Raw genomic sequence first — 17,693 nt, forward strand, 5'->3', positions numbered from 1 at the left:
AGATTGCACCCTTCTCGGCCGGGCACAAAAATCTAACTGAGGCTTGGAGGAGGGTCATAGGGGGAGGAGCCAGTGCACACCACCTGATCCTAAAGCTTTTACTTTTGTGCCCTGTCTCCTGCGGAGCCGCTATTCCCCATGGTCCTGACGGAGTCCCAGCATCCACTAGGACGTCAGAGAAAAATAAAATATCTAGGGATGGGCATGACGCATCGCATTGTGAAAGTAATGCATCCCACCACTCACCGCATACATTGCATATGAATATTTTAGCAAAGGGACGCTCTCCCATTGAGAGCTGTCCTTTGCGATGTGGGGACTTCCAGGTTTAGGACCCAGGGTCCGTTTGCGCATGCTTCAGGTGACGCACATGCCGCAGGTGGTCCTGGGGGAATCTGATTGGATTCCTTTCTGGGGTCAATGCGATGGAAGCCCGTATGCTTCTAAAGTGTAACACAATTGAAAGATTATGTTACTCAGCATATCCAAGATTTGGATTGTATTGCATTCTGGAGCTTGGAGCATATACGGAAAGCTGCATTTTCAGAGGTTTGGCCGCATTTTTAGCATTGCTGCATCGGGATCCGGTCAATTTACCTACAATCAAAATCCCGACAGTCAAAATACTAACATCCATTGACTGACAAAATCCAGACATTTAAAATACCAACAAGGTCAAAATACCTACAATACATTTAAAATGTCAACAGGTCAAAAGTCGACATGAGTTTTTCATGATTTTTCATTAAAACCGACTTGTTCATACTTTACCATTCTATTGGAACTGGAGGGGGAATATAATAGTGCCCGAATCATAGCAAGCGCATCGAGTCATGTGAGGGGACGCGGTACATTTATGCAGTGTCCATGACGACCTATGTCGACATACACACCAAAAACAATGAAATACTTGACTTTTTGACCTGTTGACATTATAAATGTTGGTATTTTGACCTTGTCAGTATTTTAAATGTTGGTATATTGACCTTGGTGGGATTTTGACCTTGTTGGGATTATGACCGTCGGTCAATTGTTGTCGGCATATTGACAGTTAGGATTTTGATTGTAGGTATTTCATACTAAACCCGCTGTATCCTGCCCCTAATCACAATAGAAATGACAGAACATAATATACAATGGGGGAGATTCAAATGCTTGAGAAGTCAGTTGGGAGTCTTTTTTTTCCTATCTAATAAACAGTAAAAAAACAGACACCCAACCGACTTTTCAAACATTTGAATTCCACCCAATGTACGAGTTATAATAATACTCTTCTGTCAACACAAAAAACACTGCTTTATACAGTAACATGTACATTGGGGGTCATTCCGAGTTGATCATAGCTACGATTAAGCACTCATACATGCGGGGGGACGCCCAGCACAGGGCTAGTCCGCCACGCATGTCAGTGCCAGGCCACCCCGCAGAAATGCGAAAGCATCGCATAGCGGCAATGCTTTTGCATTTAAGTAGTAACTCCTGGCCAGCGCAGCTTCTACGGCTGGCCGGGAGAACCTCTTCGCTGCCCGGGTCGCAGCGGCTGGGTGTGATGTCACTCAGCCGCCGCGGCCCGCCCCCCTAGTGGTCTGGCCAGGCCTGCATTTGCTGGACCGTGCCCCCTAAATGGCGGCTTAATGCCGCCGCCCAGCCCCCTCCCGCCCAGCGACCGCCTCTGCATGTCAATAAGGCAGAGACGATCGCTAGGCAAGGACGGCCTTTGTCCATCTGGCATGTGCGGGCACACTGCGGTGCCAGCGCATGTGCAGTACTGACCCGATCGCACTGCTGCGATAAACTGCAGCATGTGATTGGGTCAGAATGACCCTCATTGTTCTTTAGTACACTATGCAATTTTTTCTACAGTATTTATCATTTTCTTTCTATAAGATGTACAATGCTTTCCCATCTCTGATGAGCTGGTTTCCTGGAGGTTTCAAAACTGTGCAAGAGAAGATAGATGAATTTCACTCGTTTATCAGGGAGACGTTGACGAGCAGGAAGAATCACCTGGATGTAAACGACCAGAGGAATCTTATCGACCGGTTCCTTGTCAAACAAAAAGAGGTACAGTTAAACCGAACCCGCTCATCAGTTACTGTTCTCTTGTTCTACAATAACAAATGTCAACATGTGGCTCTAAGGCTTAGGGGCCCTGCCTGGCATAATAAGAGTAGGTGACACGGCATTGCATACAGGAAGGAAGTACAGCAGTCACCACAATACTACTTTCCAGTGTATTCATTGCACTACAGTATATCAGGGTCAGGCAACGTGTGGCATGGCAGTTGCTGTGATACTATACATCTATTAGCATGCTCTAACACCAAAACTGGTACATTGCATGCTGGGATGTGTAGTTGTACAGCAGATCATGGCAAGTAGTTTGAAGATTTATAACATCTACCAGCCCACCGTTTTGCAGTAGATGAAAGTGGTTATAAGTAGAAGCCCGCCAATGTGAGCTGGGGGCACTACAGTGTGACATAATGTGAGCGGGGGGCACTATAATGTGACATAATGTGACCTGGGGGCACCACAGTGGCATAATGTGAGCTGGGGGCACTACAATGGGACATAATGTGTGTTGGGTACACTACAATGTGACATAATGTGAGCTGGGGCACTTCAGTGACATAATGTGAGCTGGGGGCACTACACTGACATAATGGGAGCTGGGGGCACTACAGTGTGACATAATGTGAGCTGGGGGCACTACAATGTAACATAAAGTGAGCTGGGGGCCTTACAATGTGACATAATGTGAGCTGGGGGCAAAACAATGTGACATAATGTGAGCTGGGGGCACTACAGTGTGTCATATTGTGAGCTGGGGGCACTACAGTTTGACATAATGTGAGCAGGAGGCTCTACAATGTGACATAATGTGAGCAGGGGCACAACAATGTGACATAATGTAAGCTGGGGGCACTACAATGTGACATAATGTGAGCTGGGGGCACTACAATGTGACATAATGTGAGCTGGGGGCACTACAATGTGACATAATGTGACCTGGGGGCACTACAGTGTGACATAATGTGAGCTGGGGGCACTACAGTGTGACATGATGTGAGCTGGGGGCACTACAGTGACATAATGTGACCTGGGGGCACTACAGTGTGACATAATGTGAGCTGGAGGCACTACAATGTGACATAATGTGAGCTGGGGGCACTACAATGTGACATAATGTGACCTGGGGGCACTACAGTGTGACATAATGTGAGCTGGGGGCACTACAGTGTGACATGATGTGAGCTGGGGGCACTACAGTGACATAATGTGACCTGGGGGCACTACAGTGTGACATAATGTGAGCTGGAGGCACTACAATGTGACATAAAGTGAGCTGGGGGCACAACAATGTGACATATTGTGAGCTGGGGGCACTACAGTGTGACATAATGTGAGCTGTGGGCACTACAGTGTGACATAATGTGAGCTGGGGGCACTACAATGTGACATAATGTGAGCTGGGGGCACTACAATGTGACATAATGTGAGCTGGGGGGCACTACAGTGTGACATAATGTGAGCTGGGGGCACTACAGTGTGACATAATGTGAGCTGGGGGCACTACAGTGTGACATAATGTGAGATGGGGGCACTACAATGTGACATAATGTGAGCTGGGGCACTACAAAGTGACATAATGTGAGCTGGGGCACTACAAAGTGACATAATGTGAGATGGGGCACGACAATGTGAGCTGGGAGCACTACAATGTGACTTGGGGGCATGACATTGTGACATGTGAACTGTGGGAACTGCAATGTGGTATAATGTGAAATTGGAACTATAATGTGACATAATATAAATTAGGAGAACTACAATGTGACACAATGGGGGAGATTCAAATGTTTGGAAAGTAATTTGGGAGTCTGTTTTTTCCTATCTAATAGACAGGAAAAAACAGACACCCAACCTACTTTCAAACATTTGAATTTCACCCAATGTGAGCTGGGGGCATTACAATGTGACATAATGTGAACTGGGGGCACTACAATGTGACATAATGTGATTTGGGACACTACAATGTAACAATGTGTCCTGGGGGCACTAAAATGTGACACAGTGTGATTTGTGGGCACTACAGTGTGACATAATATGACCTGGAGGAATTGCAATGTGGCATAATTTGAACTACTTTGCATTAGAGATGTGCACTTGAAATTTTTCGGGTTTTGTGTTTTGGTTTTGGGTTCGGTTCCGCGGCCTTGTTTTGGGTTCGACCGCGTTTTGGCAAAACCTCACCGAATTTTTTTTGTCGGATTCGGGTGTGTTTTGGATTCGGGTGTTTTTTTAAAAAAACACTAAAAAACAGCTTAAATCATAGAATTTGGGGGTCATTTTGATCCCAAAGTATTATTAACCTCAAAAACCATAATTTCCACTCATTTTCAGTCTATTCTGAACACCTCACACCTCACAATATTATTTTTAGTCCTAAAATTTGCACCGAGGTCGCTGGATGACTAAGCTAAGCGACCCTTGTGGCCGACACAAACACCTGGCCCATCTAGGAGTGGCACTGCAGTGTCACGCAGGATGGCCCTTCCAAAAAACACTCCCCAAACAGCACATGACGCAAAGAAAAAAAGAGGCGCAATGAGGCAGCTGTGTGAGTAAGCTAAGCGACCCTAGTGGCCGACAGAAACACCTGGCCCATCTAGGAGTGGCACTGCAGTGTCACGCAGGATGGCCCTTCCAAAAAACACTCCCCAAACAGCACATGACGCAAAGAAAAAAAAGAGGCGCAATGAGGTAGCTGTGTGAGTAAGCTAAGCGACCCTAGTGGCCGACACAAACACCTGGCCCATCTAGGAGTGGCACTGCAGTGTCACGCAGGATGGCCCTTCCAAAAAATACTCCCCAAACAGCACATGACGCAAAGAAGAAAAAAAAGAGGCGCAATGAGGTAGCTGTGTGAGTAAGCTAAGCGACCCTAGTGGCCGACACAAACACCTTGTCCATCTAGGAGTGGCACTGCAGTGTCACGCAGGATGGCCCTTCCAAAAAATACTCCCCAAACAGCACATGACGCAAAGAAGAAAAAAAAGAGGCGCAATGAGGTAGCTGTGTGACTAAGATAAGCGACCCTAGTGGCCGACACAAACACCTGGCCCATCTAGGAATGGCACTGCAGTGTCACGCAGGATGGCCCTTCCAAAAAATACTCCCCAAACAGCACATGACGCAAAGAAGAAAAAAAAGAGGCGCAATGAGGTAGCTGTGTGAGTAAGCTAAGCGACCCTAGTGGCCGACACAAACACCTGGCCCATCTAGGAGTGGCACTGCAGTGTCACGCAGGATGGCCCTTCCAAAAAATACTCCCCAAACAGCACATGACGCAAAGAAGAAAAAAAAGAGGCGCAATGAGGTAGCTGTGTGACTAAGATAAGCGACCCTAGTGGCCGACACAAACACCTGGCCCATCTAGGAATGGCACTGCAGTGTCACGCAGGATGGCCCTTCCAAAAAACACTCCCCAAACAGCACATGACGCAAAGAAGAAAAAAAGAGGCGCAATGAGGTAGCTGTGTGAGTAAGCTAAGCGACCCTAGTGGCCGACACAAACACCTGGCTCATCTAGGAGTGGCACTGCAGTGTCACGCAGGATGGCCCTTCCAAAAAATACTCCCCAAACAGCACATGACGCAAAGAAGAAAAAAAAGAGGCGCAATGAGGTAGCTGTGTGAGTAAGCTAAGCGACCCTAGAGGCCGACACAAACACCTTGCCCATCTAGGAGAGGCACTGCAGTGTCACGCAGGATGGCCCTTCCAAAAAATACTCCCCAAACAGCACATGACGCAAAGAAGAAAAAAAAGAGGCGCAATGAGGTAGCTGTGTGACTAAGATAAGCGACCCTAGTGGCCGACACAAACACCTGGCCCATCTAGGAATGGCACTGCAGTGTCACGGAGGATGGCCCTTCCAAAAAACACTCCCCAAACAGCACATGACGCAAAGAAGAAAAAAAGAGGCGCAATGAGGTAGCTGTGTGAGTAAGGTAAGCGACCCTAGTGGCCGACACAAACACCTTGCCCATCTAGGAATGGCACTGCAGTGTCACGGAGGATGGCCCTTCCAAAAAACACTCCCCAAACAGCACATGACGCAAAGAAAAAAAGAGGCGCAATGAGGTAGCTGTGTGAGTAAGATAAGCGATCCTAGTGGCCGACACAAACACCTGGCCCATCTAGGAGTGGCACTGCAGTGTCACGCAGGATGGCCCTTCAAAAAAATACTCCCCAAACAGCACATGACGCAAAGAAAATTAAAGAAAAAGATGGAATTGTCCTTGTGCCCTCCCACCCACCCTTATGTTGTATAAACAGGACATGCACACTTTAACCAACCCATCATTTCAGTGACAGGGTCTGCCACACGACTGTGACTGAAATGACGGGTTGGTTTGGACCCCCACCAAAAAAGAAGCAATTAATCTTTCCTTGCACAAACTGGCTCTACAAAGGCAAGATGTCCACCTCATCATCATCCTCCGATATATCACCGTGTACATCCCCCTCCTCACAGATTATCAATTCGTCCCCACTGGAATCCACCATCTCAGCTCCCTGTGTACTTTGTGGAGGCAATTGCTGCTGGTCAATGTCTCCACGGAGGAATTGATTATAATTCATTTTAATGAACATCATCTTCTCCACATTTTCTGGAAGTAACCTCGTACGCCGATTGCTGACAAGGTGAGCGGCGGCACTAAACACTCTTTCGGAGTACACACTTGTGGGAGGGCAACTTAGGTAGAATAAAGCCAGTTTGTGCAAGGGCCTCCAAATTGCCTCTTTTTCCTGCCAGTATAAGTACGGACTGTCTGACGTGCCTACTTGGATGCGGTCACTCATATAATCCTCCACCATTCTTTCAATGGGGAGAGAATCATATGCAGTGACAGTAGACGACATGTCCGTAATCGTTGTCAGGTCCTTCAGTCCGGACCAGATGTCAGCATCAGCAGTCGCTCCAGACTGCCCTGCATCACCGCCAGCGGGTGGGCTCGGAATTCTGAGCCTTTTCCTCGCACCCCCAGTTGCGGGAGAATGTGAAGGAGGAGATGTTGACAGGTCGCGTTCCGCTTGACTTGACAATTTTCTCACCAGCAGGTCTTTGAACCCCAGCAGACTTGTGTCTGCCGGAAAGAGAGATCCAAGGTAGGTTTTAAATTTAGGATCGAGCACGGTGGCCAAAATGTAGTGATCTGATTTCAACAGATTGACCACCCATGAATCCTTGTTAAGCGAATTAAGGGCTCCATCCACAAGTCCCACATGCCTAGCGGAATCGCTCCGTGTTAGCTCCTCCTTCAATGTCTCCAGCTTCTTCTGCAAAAGCCTGATGAGGGGAATGACCTGACTCAGGCTGGCAGTGTCTGAACTGACTTCACGTGTGGCAAGTTCAAAGGGCAGCAGAACCTTGCACAACGTTGAAATCATTCTCCACTGCGCTTGAGACAGGTGCATTCCACCTCCTATATCGTGCTGAATTGTATAGGCTTGAATGGCCTTTTGCTGCTCCTCCAACCTCTGAAGCATATATAGGGTTGAATTCCACCTCGTTACCACTTCTTGCTTCAGATGATGGCAGGGCAGGTTCAGGCGTTTTTGGTGTTGCTCCAGTCTTCTGTACATGGTGCCTGTACGCCGAAAGTGTCCCGCAATTCTTCTGGCCACCGACAGCATCTCTTGCACGCCCCTGTCGTTTTTTTAAAAATTCTGCACCACCAAATTCAAGGTATGTGCAAAACATGGGACGTGCTGGAATTTGCCCATATTTAATGCACACACAATATTGCTGGCGTTGTCCGATGCCACAAATCCACAGGAGAGTCCAATTGGGGTAAGCCATTCTGCGATGATCTTCCTCAGTTGCCGTAAGAGGTTTTCAGCTGTGTGTGGAAACCGGTGATACAAAGCGTAGCCTGCCTAGGAAAGAGTTGGCGTTTGCGAGATGCTGCTACCGGTGCCGCCGCTGTTGTTCTTGCGGCGGGAGTCCATACATCTACCCAGTGGGCTGTCACAGTCATATAGTCCTGACCCTGCCCTGCTCCACTTGTCCACATGTCCGTGGTTAAGTGGACATTGGGTACAACTGCATTTTTTAGGACACTGGTGAGTCTTTTTCTGACGTCCGTGTACATTCTCGGTATCGCCTGCCTAGAGAAGTGGAACCTAGATGGTATTTGGTAACGGGGGCACACTACCTCAAGAAATTGTCTAGTTCCCTGTGAACTAACGGCGGATACCGGACGCACGTCTAACACCAACATAGTTGTCAAGGCCTCAGTTATCCGCTTTGCAACAGGATGACTGCTGTGATATTTCATCTTCCTCGCAAAGGACTGTTGGACAGTCAATTGCTTGGTGGAAGTAGTAAAAGTGGGCTTACGTCTTCCCCTCTGGGATGACCATCGACTCCCAGCAGCAACAACAGCAGCGCCAGCAGCAGTAGGCGTTACATGCAAGGATGCATCGGAGGAATCCCAGGCAGGAGAGGACTCGTCAGAATTGCCAGTGACATGGCCTGCAGGACTATTGGCATTCCTGGGGAAGGAGGAAATTGACACTGAGGGAGTTGGTGGGGTGGTTTGCGTGAGCTTGGTTACAAGAGGAAGGGATTTACTGGTCAGTGGACTGCTTCCGCTGTCGCCCAAAGTTTTTGAACTTGTCACTGACTTATTATGAATGCGCTGCAGGTGACGTATAAGGGAGGATGTTCCGAGGTGGTTAACGTCCTTACCCCTACTTATTACAGCTTGACAAAGGCAACACACGGCTTGACAAATGTTGTCCGCATTTCTGGTGAAATAATTTCACACCGAAGAGCTGATTTTTTTGGTATTTTCACCAGGCATGTCAATGGCCATATTCCTCCCACGGACAACAGGTGTCTCCCCGGGTGCCTGACTTAAACAAACCACCTCACCATCAGAATCCTCCTTGTCAATTTCCTCCCCAGCGCCAGCAACACCCATATCCTCCTCATCCTGGTGTACTTCAACACTGACATCTTCAATCTGACTATCAGGAACTGGACTGCGGGTGCTCCTTCCAGCACTTGCAGGAGGCGTGCAAATGGTGGAAGGCGCATGCTCTTCACGTCCAGTGTTGGGAAGGTCAGGCATCGCAACCGACACAATTGGACTCTCCTTGTGGATTTGGGATTTCGAAGAACGCACAGTTCTTTGCGGTGCTTTTGCCAGCTTGAGTCTTTTCATTTTTCTAGCGAGAGGCTGAGTGCTTCCATCCTCATGTGAAGCTGAACCACTAGCCATGAACATAGGCCAGTGCCTCAGCCGTTCCTTGCCACTCCGTGTGGTAAATGGCATATTGGCAAGTTTACGCTTCTCCTCCGACAATTTTATTTTAGATTTTTGAGTCCTTTTTTTACTGATATTTGGTGTTTTGGATTTTACATGCTCTGTACTATGACATTGGGCATCGGCCTTGGCAGACGACGTTGCTGGCATTTCATCGTCTCGGCCATGACTAGTGGCAGCAGCTTCAGCAAGAGGTGGAAGTGGATCTTGATCTTTCCCTAATTTTGGAACCTCAACATTTTTGTTCTCCATATTTTAATAGGCACAACTAAAAGGCACCTCAGGTAAACAATGGAGATGGATGGATACTAGTATACTTATGGATGACGAGCGACTGCCGACACAGAGGTAGCTACAGCCGTGGACTACCGTACTGTGTCTGCTGCTAATATAGACTGGATGATAATGAGATGAAATTAATATATATATATATATATAATATCACTAGTACTGCAGCCGGACAGGTATATATATTTATTATGTAATGACTGATGACGGACCTGCTGGACACTGTCAGCTCAGCAGCACCGCAGACTGCTACAGTAAGCTACTATAGTAGTATGTATCAAGAAGAAAGGAAAAAAAAAAACACGGGTAGGTGGTATACAATTATGGATGGACGAGTGACTGCCGACACAGAGGTAGCTACAGCCGTGGACTACCGTACTGTGTCTGCTGCTAATATAGACTGGATGATAATGAGATGAAATTAATATATATATATATAATATCACTAGTACTGCAGCCGGACAGGTATATATATTTACTATGTAATGACTAATGACGGACCTGCTGGACACTGTCAGCTCAGCAGCAGCGCAGACTGCTACAGTAAGCTACTATAGTAGTATGTATCAAGAAGAAAGAAAAAAAAAACCACGGGTAGGTGGTATACAATTATGGATGGACGAGCGACTGCCGACACAGAGGTAGCTACAGCCATGGACTACCGTACTGTGTCTGCTGCTAATATAGACTGGATGATAATGAGATGAAATTAATATATATATATATATATTATATCACTAGTACTGCAGCCGGACAGGTATATATATTTATTATGTAATGACTGATGACGGACCTGCTGGACACTGTCAGCTCAGCAGCACCGCAGACTGCTACAGTAAGCTACTATAGTAGTATGTATCAAGAAGAAAGAAAAAAAAAACCACGGGTAGGTGGTATACAATTATGGATGGACGAGCGACTGCCGACACAGAGGTAGCTACACCCGTGGACTACCGTACTGTGTCTGCTGCTAATATAGACTGGATGATAATGAGATGAAATTAATATATATATATATATATATAATATCACTAGTACTGCAGCCGGACAGGTATATATATTTATTATGTAATGACTGATGACAGACCTGCTGGACACTGTCAGCTCAGCAGCACCGCAGACTGCTACAGTAAGCTACTATAGTAGTATGTATCAAGAAGAAAGAAAAAAAAACCACGGGTAGGTGGTATACAATTATGGATGGACGAGCGACTGCCGACACAGAGGTAGCTACAGCCGTGGACTACCGTACTGTGTCTGCTGCTAATATAGACTGGATGATAATGAGATGAAATTAATATATATATATATATAATATCACTAGTACTGCAGCCGGACAGGTATATATATTTATTATGTAATGACTGATGACGGACCTGCTTGACACTGTCAGCTCAGCAGCACCGCAGACTGCTACAGTAAGCTACTATAGTAGTATGTATCAAGAAGAAAGAAAAAAAAAACCACGGGTAGGTGGTATACAATTATGGATGGACGAGCGACTGCCGACACAGAGGTAGCTACAGCCATGGACTACCGTACTGTGTCTGCTGCTAATATAGACTGGATGATAATTTCATCTCATTAATATATATATATATATAATATCACTAGTACTGCAGCCGGACAGGTATATATATTTATTATGTTATGACTGATGACGGACCTGCTGGACACTGTCAGCTCAGCAGCACCGCAGACTGCTACAGTAAGCTACTATAGTATGTATCAAGAAGAAAGAAAAAAAAAAAAAAACACGGGTAGGTATACAATTATATATATATATATACAATTATATATATATATGTTAAACTGGTGGTGATTAATTAAACTGGTTGTCAGGTCACTGGTCACACTATCAGCAACTTGCAAGTAGTACTCCTAAGCAGACAATCACATTATATACTGGTGGTCAGTGTGGTCACAATGGCAGTGTGGCACTCTGGCAGCAAAAGTGTGCACTGTACGTTAAAATATGTACTCCTGCTCTCAGACTCTAACTGCTCCCCACTGTCTCCCACACAAGTCAGATATACACAGTCACACTATCACTTCAGCAAGTAGTAGTACTCCTCCTAATGCTCCCCAAAATTACTAAAGTAAATACTGTGTCTCTCTCTACTCTAGTCTCACTCTCTTCTCTATAAACGGAGAGGACGCCAGCCACGTCCTCTCCCTATCAATCTCAAAATAGCGGCGACGCGGGGCTCCTTATATAGAATCCGAGTCTCGCGATAGAATCCGAGCCTCGCGAGAATCCGACAGCGTGATGATGACGTTCGGGCGCGCTCGGGTTAACCGAGCAAGGCGGGAAGATCCGAGTCGCTCGGCCCCGTGTAAAAAAAACTGAAGTTCGGGCGGGTTCGGATTCCGAGGAACCGAACCCGCTCATCTCTACTTTGCATAAGAGGTACAACCTCAATGAAGAGAGATGTCTCTCTAAGAGAATTGGGCACTCTTCAAAATGTGTTATGGGGCCCAAATGTTGAGCCCCTGTGTGATGCTGCTGGTGATTGTTACTGCTGTATCCACATACCTGTCATTATGCAGTTTTCATGTTGTCTTATTGTATCTTTATGCATACGGCAGGAGCTAGGGACATTGTGGCACCATGTAGATAAGCGATGTTACTAGTGATGAGCAATCCCTGCACTGTGGCTGATTTCTCCAAAGCAGTTTGGAATTAGTGAAATTGGTGTGGAGTTTGTATGTTCTTGTCATGTTGGTGTGAGATTGCCAGTTTGGGTATGTGCTTGTGTCCCCCTGGTAGGGGAATCAGATTGCAAATCCTGTGGCAGGGTCCCATATGCCAGATCCATTCTCTATTCTCTGGCTGCAGAATGCTGTAGAATCAGCGCCGGTTCTACACCTTGTGGCGCCCAATGCGAAACTTTCCACTGCCCCATCCCCCGCGTTTCAAAAATTAGGGGTGTGGCTTCATAGGGGAGGGGCGTGCTCACAGTTATGCCCCAAGTAGTTGTACCCTCCAGTTGATTTGCCCCCCCTAGATTTGCCCCCTGTAGCTGTGCCCTCTGTTGCTGTGCCCCCTGTTGCTTTGCCCCCAGTAGTTGTGTCCCCTGTCGCTGTGCCCCCAATAGTTGTGCCCTCTGCTGCTGTGCCCCCTGTTGTGCCCTCTGTTGCTGTGCCCCGTTGCGTTGCCCCCAGTTGCTTTGCCTCCAGTAGTTGTGCCCTCTGCTGCTGTGCCCCCTGTAGCTGTGCCCCCAATAGTTGTACCCCCTGTAGCTGTGCCCCCAATTGTTGTGCCCTCTGCTGCTCTGCCCCCTGTTGTGCCCTCTGCTGCTGTGCTTCCTGTTGCTGTGCCCCCGATAGTTGTGCCCTCTGCTGCTGTGCCCCATTGTGCCCTCTGCTGCTATGCCCCCTGTTGCTTTGCCCCCAGTAGTTGTGTCCCCTGTCGCTGTGCCCCCAATAGTTGTGCCCTCTGCTGCTGTGCCCCCTGTTGTGCCCTCTGTTGCTTTGCCCCAGTAGTTGTGCCCTCTGTTGCTGTGCCCCGTTGCTTTGCCCCCAGTAGATTTGCCCCAGTAGTTGAGCCCCCAGTTGCTTTGCCTCCAGTAGTTGTGCCCTCTGCTGCTGTGCCCCCTGTTGCTGTGCCCCCAATAGTTGTGCCCTCTGCTGCTGTGCCCCCTGTTGCTGTGCCCCCAATAGTTGTGCCCTCTGCTGCTGTGCCCCCTGTTGCTGTGCCCCCAATAGTTGTGCCCTCTGCTGCTGTGCCCCCTGTTGCTGTGTCCCCAGTAGTTGTGCCCACTGCTGCTGTGCCCCCTGTAGCTGTGCCCCCAATAGTTGTGCCCTCTGCTGCTGTGCCCCCGATAGTTGTGCCCTCTGCTGCTCTGCCCCCTGTTGTGCCCTCTGCTGCTGTGCCCCCTGTTGTGCCCTCTGCTACTGTGCTTCCTGTTGCTGTGCCCCCCGATAGTTGTGCCCTCTGCTGCTGTGCCCCATTGTGCCCTCTGCTGCTCTGCCCCCTGTTGTGCTTGCTGCTGTGCCCCCTGTTGTGCCCTCTGCTGCTGTGCCCCCTGTTGTGCCCCCTGTTGCTGTGCCCCCAATAGTTGTGCCCTCTGCTGCTGTGCCCCCTGTTGCTGTGCCCCCGATAGTTGTGCCCTCTGCTGCTGTGCCCCATTGTGCCCTCTGCTGTGCTGTGCCCCCTGTTGTGCCCTCTGATGCTGTGCCCCCTGTTGCTGTGCCCCCCGATAGTTGTGCCCTCTGCTGCTGTGCCCGTTGTGCCCTCTGCTGCTGTGCCCCCTGTTAACACACACACACACAAAAATAAAAATAAACAATATTTACTACTGCCCCGCTCCTGCTTCCTGACCGCTGCTACCGCTGGTGCCACTCCGTCTGGCTGCCGGCTCCTCTCTATGGGAGAGACGTCATGACGTCTCTCCCATAGCAGCGCCGCACAGACACTAGAGGTCAATCCTGACCCCTAGTGTCTATCACTGGAGCCGGCTGCAGCGGATACCCACACAGCCCACGGCGTCTGCTGCAGCATGGGAGCGGGGTGCGGGTAGGTGGCGTGCCTGTGGGGTGACTGTGGACGCACCAAGGACCGCTCCTGTGTAGAATATGTACTGTAGGTGCTACACAAATAATGAATAATAATAAGTTAAAACTATTCAAAATAGATTACAAAAGAGGCAGATTAGACGGCTCAGTTGGATGCTTCAATATATTGTTATCATGTACATATTATAAATCTTCTATCTAATATATATATACTGTATATTGTGCTTCTTTCAGGAAAAACCAAATCCGGAATTATATTTCCATGATAACAATTTAACAGTTCTTGTAACGGACTTATTTGCTACTGGAACGGAGACGACCTCCGCTACCCTGAGATGGGGCCTCCTGCTCATGATGAAATATCCTCAAATTCAAAGTAAGCTCTTACTAGGAATTTACTCATTATAGAGGCAAATGTACTAAGCCTTGGAGAGAAATAAAGTGGAGAGAGAGAAACTGCTGTTAAATCATAACCGGACTGGACTCAGTAGAGTTCTTTATAGAGATGTGCGGCTGGCACTTTTCGTGTTATGTGTTTTGGTTTTGGTTCTAATTCCACTTTCGTGTTTTGGTTTTGGATCTGGATGATTTTTTTTTTAAAAAAACATAAAAACAGCTAAAATCACAGAATTTGGGGGTAATTTTGCTCCTACGGTATTATTAACCTCAATAACATTCATTTCCACTCATTTCCAATCTATTCCGAACACCTCACGATATTGTTTTTAGTCCAAAAGTTTGCACCTAGGTTGCTGAATGACTAAGCTAAGCAACACAAGTGGACAACACAGACACCTGGCCCATCTAGGAGTGGCGCTGCAGTGTCAGACAGGAGGGCAGATATAAAAAAAGGCCCCAAACAGCACATCATGCAAAGATGAAAAAGAATTGCAATGAGGTAGTTGTATGACTAGCCAAGCGACACAAACAATTGGACCATCTAGGCGTGGCACTGCAGTGGCAGACAGGAGGGCAGATGTAAAAAAAGGCCCCAAACAGCACATCATGCAAAGAAGAAAACAAAGTGCACCGAGGTTGCTGTATGAACAAGCTAAGCGACACAACCACCTGGCCCATCTAGTATTGTCATGCAGTGGCTGAATGTCGAGAGTGGGCCGCAATTGTTCAGTCCACTGACAGCATCTCCAGCACGCTCTAGTCATTTAAAAAAAAATCTGCAATTGGTGGACTTATACGGCAGTACCCCAGGACTAATACAGCAGTACCCCTGGACTCATACAGCAGTGTCAGACAGGATGGCCCTTTTAAAAAACTAGGCCCCAAACAGCACCTCATGCAAAGATGTCGAAGAGGTGCAATGAGGTAGCTGTATGACTAAGCCAAATGACACAAACAATTCCAACTGGAATTATTTGTCCAACTCAAAGGAATTAATTGGCAAAATCACTGGAATTATACGTCCAAATCACTGGAATTAATTGGCAAGATCACTGTAATTATACGTCCAAATCACTGGACTTAATTGGCAAGATCACAGTAATTAATAATTATACATCCAAATCACTGGAATTAATTGGCAAAATCACTGTAATTGTACGTCCAAATCACTGGAATTAATTGGCAAAATCACAGTATTTAATAATTATACGTCCAAATCACAGGAATTAATTGGCAAAATCACTATAATTATACATCCAAATCACTGAAATTAATTGCCAAAATCACTATAATTAATAATTATACATCCAAATCACTGGAATTATACTGCAGAATCACTGGAATTATACATCCAAATCACTGGAATTAATTGGCAAAATCACTGGAATTAATAATTATAAATCCAAATCACTGGAATTAAATGGCAAAATCTCGGTATCCAAATAGGTTTAGGTAGTGGCAAGCTGCGCTTTACTCTTAATAGTGTTAGTGTAGGGTAGCTGTTATTGGAAAAATAGAACGATTGTTAAGGGTACTCCTTCCCCCAACACAGTTTATATAGCACAAAACAAATATTTACCAGCGCTTTCCCCTATATTAACTTAATAAATTCAGTTCATAGAAACCGCTTTATAAATATAAAGTTTTTATTCATATGTTCTGTCTTATGAGTGTTGTTAACATTTGTCAAAAAATACTAAAAATGCTTGTGATCACAAGAAAATGATATTAAAATATACCGGTGTACTTTCAACTCACAGACATAAATTACACACAGACAGACATACAATAAACACATGAAACTCTAAACGGATACAATTGTTTCAGTTGTCTCGGGAGTTGATACACTTAGTAGCGTTTTACTCTTCTCCCTTTATTTGAGCCTGTTAAGATTATACGGCTCCCTTATTTCATTAAAGTGCTTGTGTCTCAGTATTTGGTTTCCGTTATAGGTTAATTTTGTTATCTATGTCCCGTTTATAATAATGGAAAATGGCCCGTTTCAAATATCAGTCACAGTTCAAAGTCAATTAGTTTGTTACTGCGTCCCATAAGCTGCTCCGTAACAGCATAAATGTAGTCTGCCGGCAGACTTGTCTCCGCTTACCACGTCCTCCTCCTCCTTTGGTCCTGGGCTCCCGGTGTCCGGCGTCAGGCGGGGATCTGCGGGCTGGCGGCCATCGATACTCTCTGCAGTCAACGCGTTTCACCTTGCGGCTTCGTCAGGATGCTCGAGTTGATCGATTCCATTACGGAGCTGTCTTTTATCTCATGTGTGTTTCAACTTTAATTGGCATTCCTGTTCTTTAATTAGTGGTTCAATGTCCCTCTGGATCTATCACAGCTGACCAGGCCAGGGAATACTTAACTCTTTGTTCTTTGTATAAGGATGCAGGTTTCCCTCACAGAGATTCTGCAGTTTCTCCCCAGGCAGTCTGAACAAAGAGTTAAGTATTCCCTGATCAGCTGTGATAGATCCAGAGGGACATTGAACCACTTTACTCTTTCCATTTTATCTCTCTCCAAGACTTAGTAAATAGACCTGCGTTTGTAATTGTCCTCATGCAGAGTTGAGAACAGATTGGTGTGGAGCAAGATGGGAGAGAGTGAGGCCAGTGGGGAAAACATTGCGCCGTGAGATGACTAGTGAGTGGATAATAAGTTTAGTCGCACTCTGGGAGATGAATGGCCTGATGCGAGCGAAATGTTGCATAGCTGGAATCAACAGAATTGAGCCAGTGACTGGATGAGGGGTGAAGTAGAGGGAGGAGTCAAGAGTGAAGTCCAGTCAGTAGAGTTGGGGAACAGGGATGATGATAGTGTTGTCAACAGTGATAGAAATATGGGGGGGAGGGGGGGTGTAGACTCTGGATGGGGGAAAGATGAGTTCAGTTTTGTCCAAGTTGAGCTTCAGAGAGCACTTAGCCATCAAGGCAGAGATGGCAGAGAGGCAGCTGGATACCCGAGAGACTACAGAGGGAGAGAGATCAAGAGAGGAAAGGTATAGTTGCATATCATCCGCATAGAGGTGGTATTGTAGGCTGAAGGAGCTTATGAGCGCACCCAGGGAAGAGGTGTACATTGAAAAGATAAGGGGGCCAAGGACAGAACCCTGATGTGGAGCCAGAGGCAGACACAGAGAATGAGTGG

At 46.8% G+C, this 17,693-nt stretch overlaps 1 protein-coding gene across 2 annotated transcripts in view; it reads left to right on the top strand.

The window, feature by feature from the left end:
* LOC134908939 (cytochrome P450 2K1-like) overlaps positions 1-17,693 on the top strand; it is a 271,207-nt gene that overhangs the window by 194,361 nt on the left and 59,153 nt on the right. For both annotated transcript variants that reach the window (XM_063915201.1, XM_063915202.1), the window contains exons 6-7: positions 1,888-2,064; positions 14,379-14,520. In XM_063915201.1, the coding sequence (XP_063771271.1) occupies positions 1,888-2,064; positions 14,379-14,520 (319 nt within the window). The remainder of the gene's footprint in view (positions 1-1,887; positions 2,065-14,378; positions 14,521-17,693) is intronic.

This window comes from Pseudophryne corroboree, chromosome 4 (assembly GCF_028390025.1).
Source record: "Pseudophryne corroboree isolate aPseCor3 chromosome 4, aPseCor3.hap2, whole genome shotgun sequence".
Lineage (NCBI taxonomy): Eukaryota > Metazoa > Chordata > Amphibia > Anura > Myobatrachidae > Pseudophryne > Pseudophryne corroboree.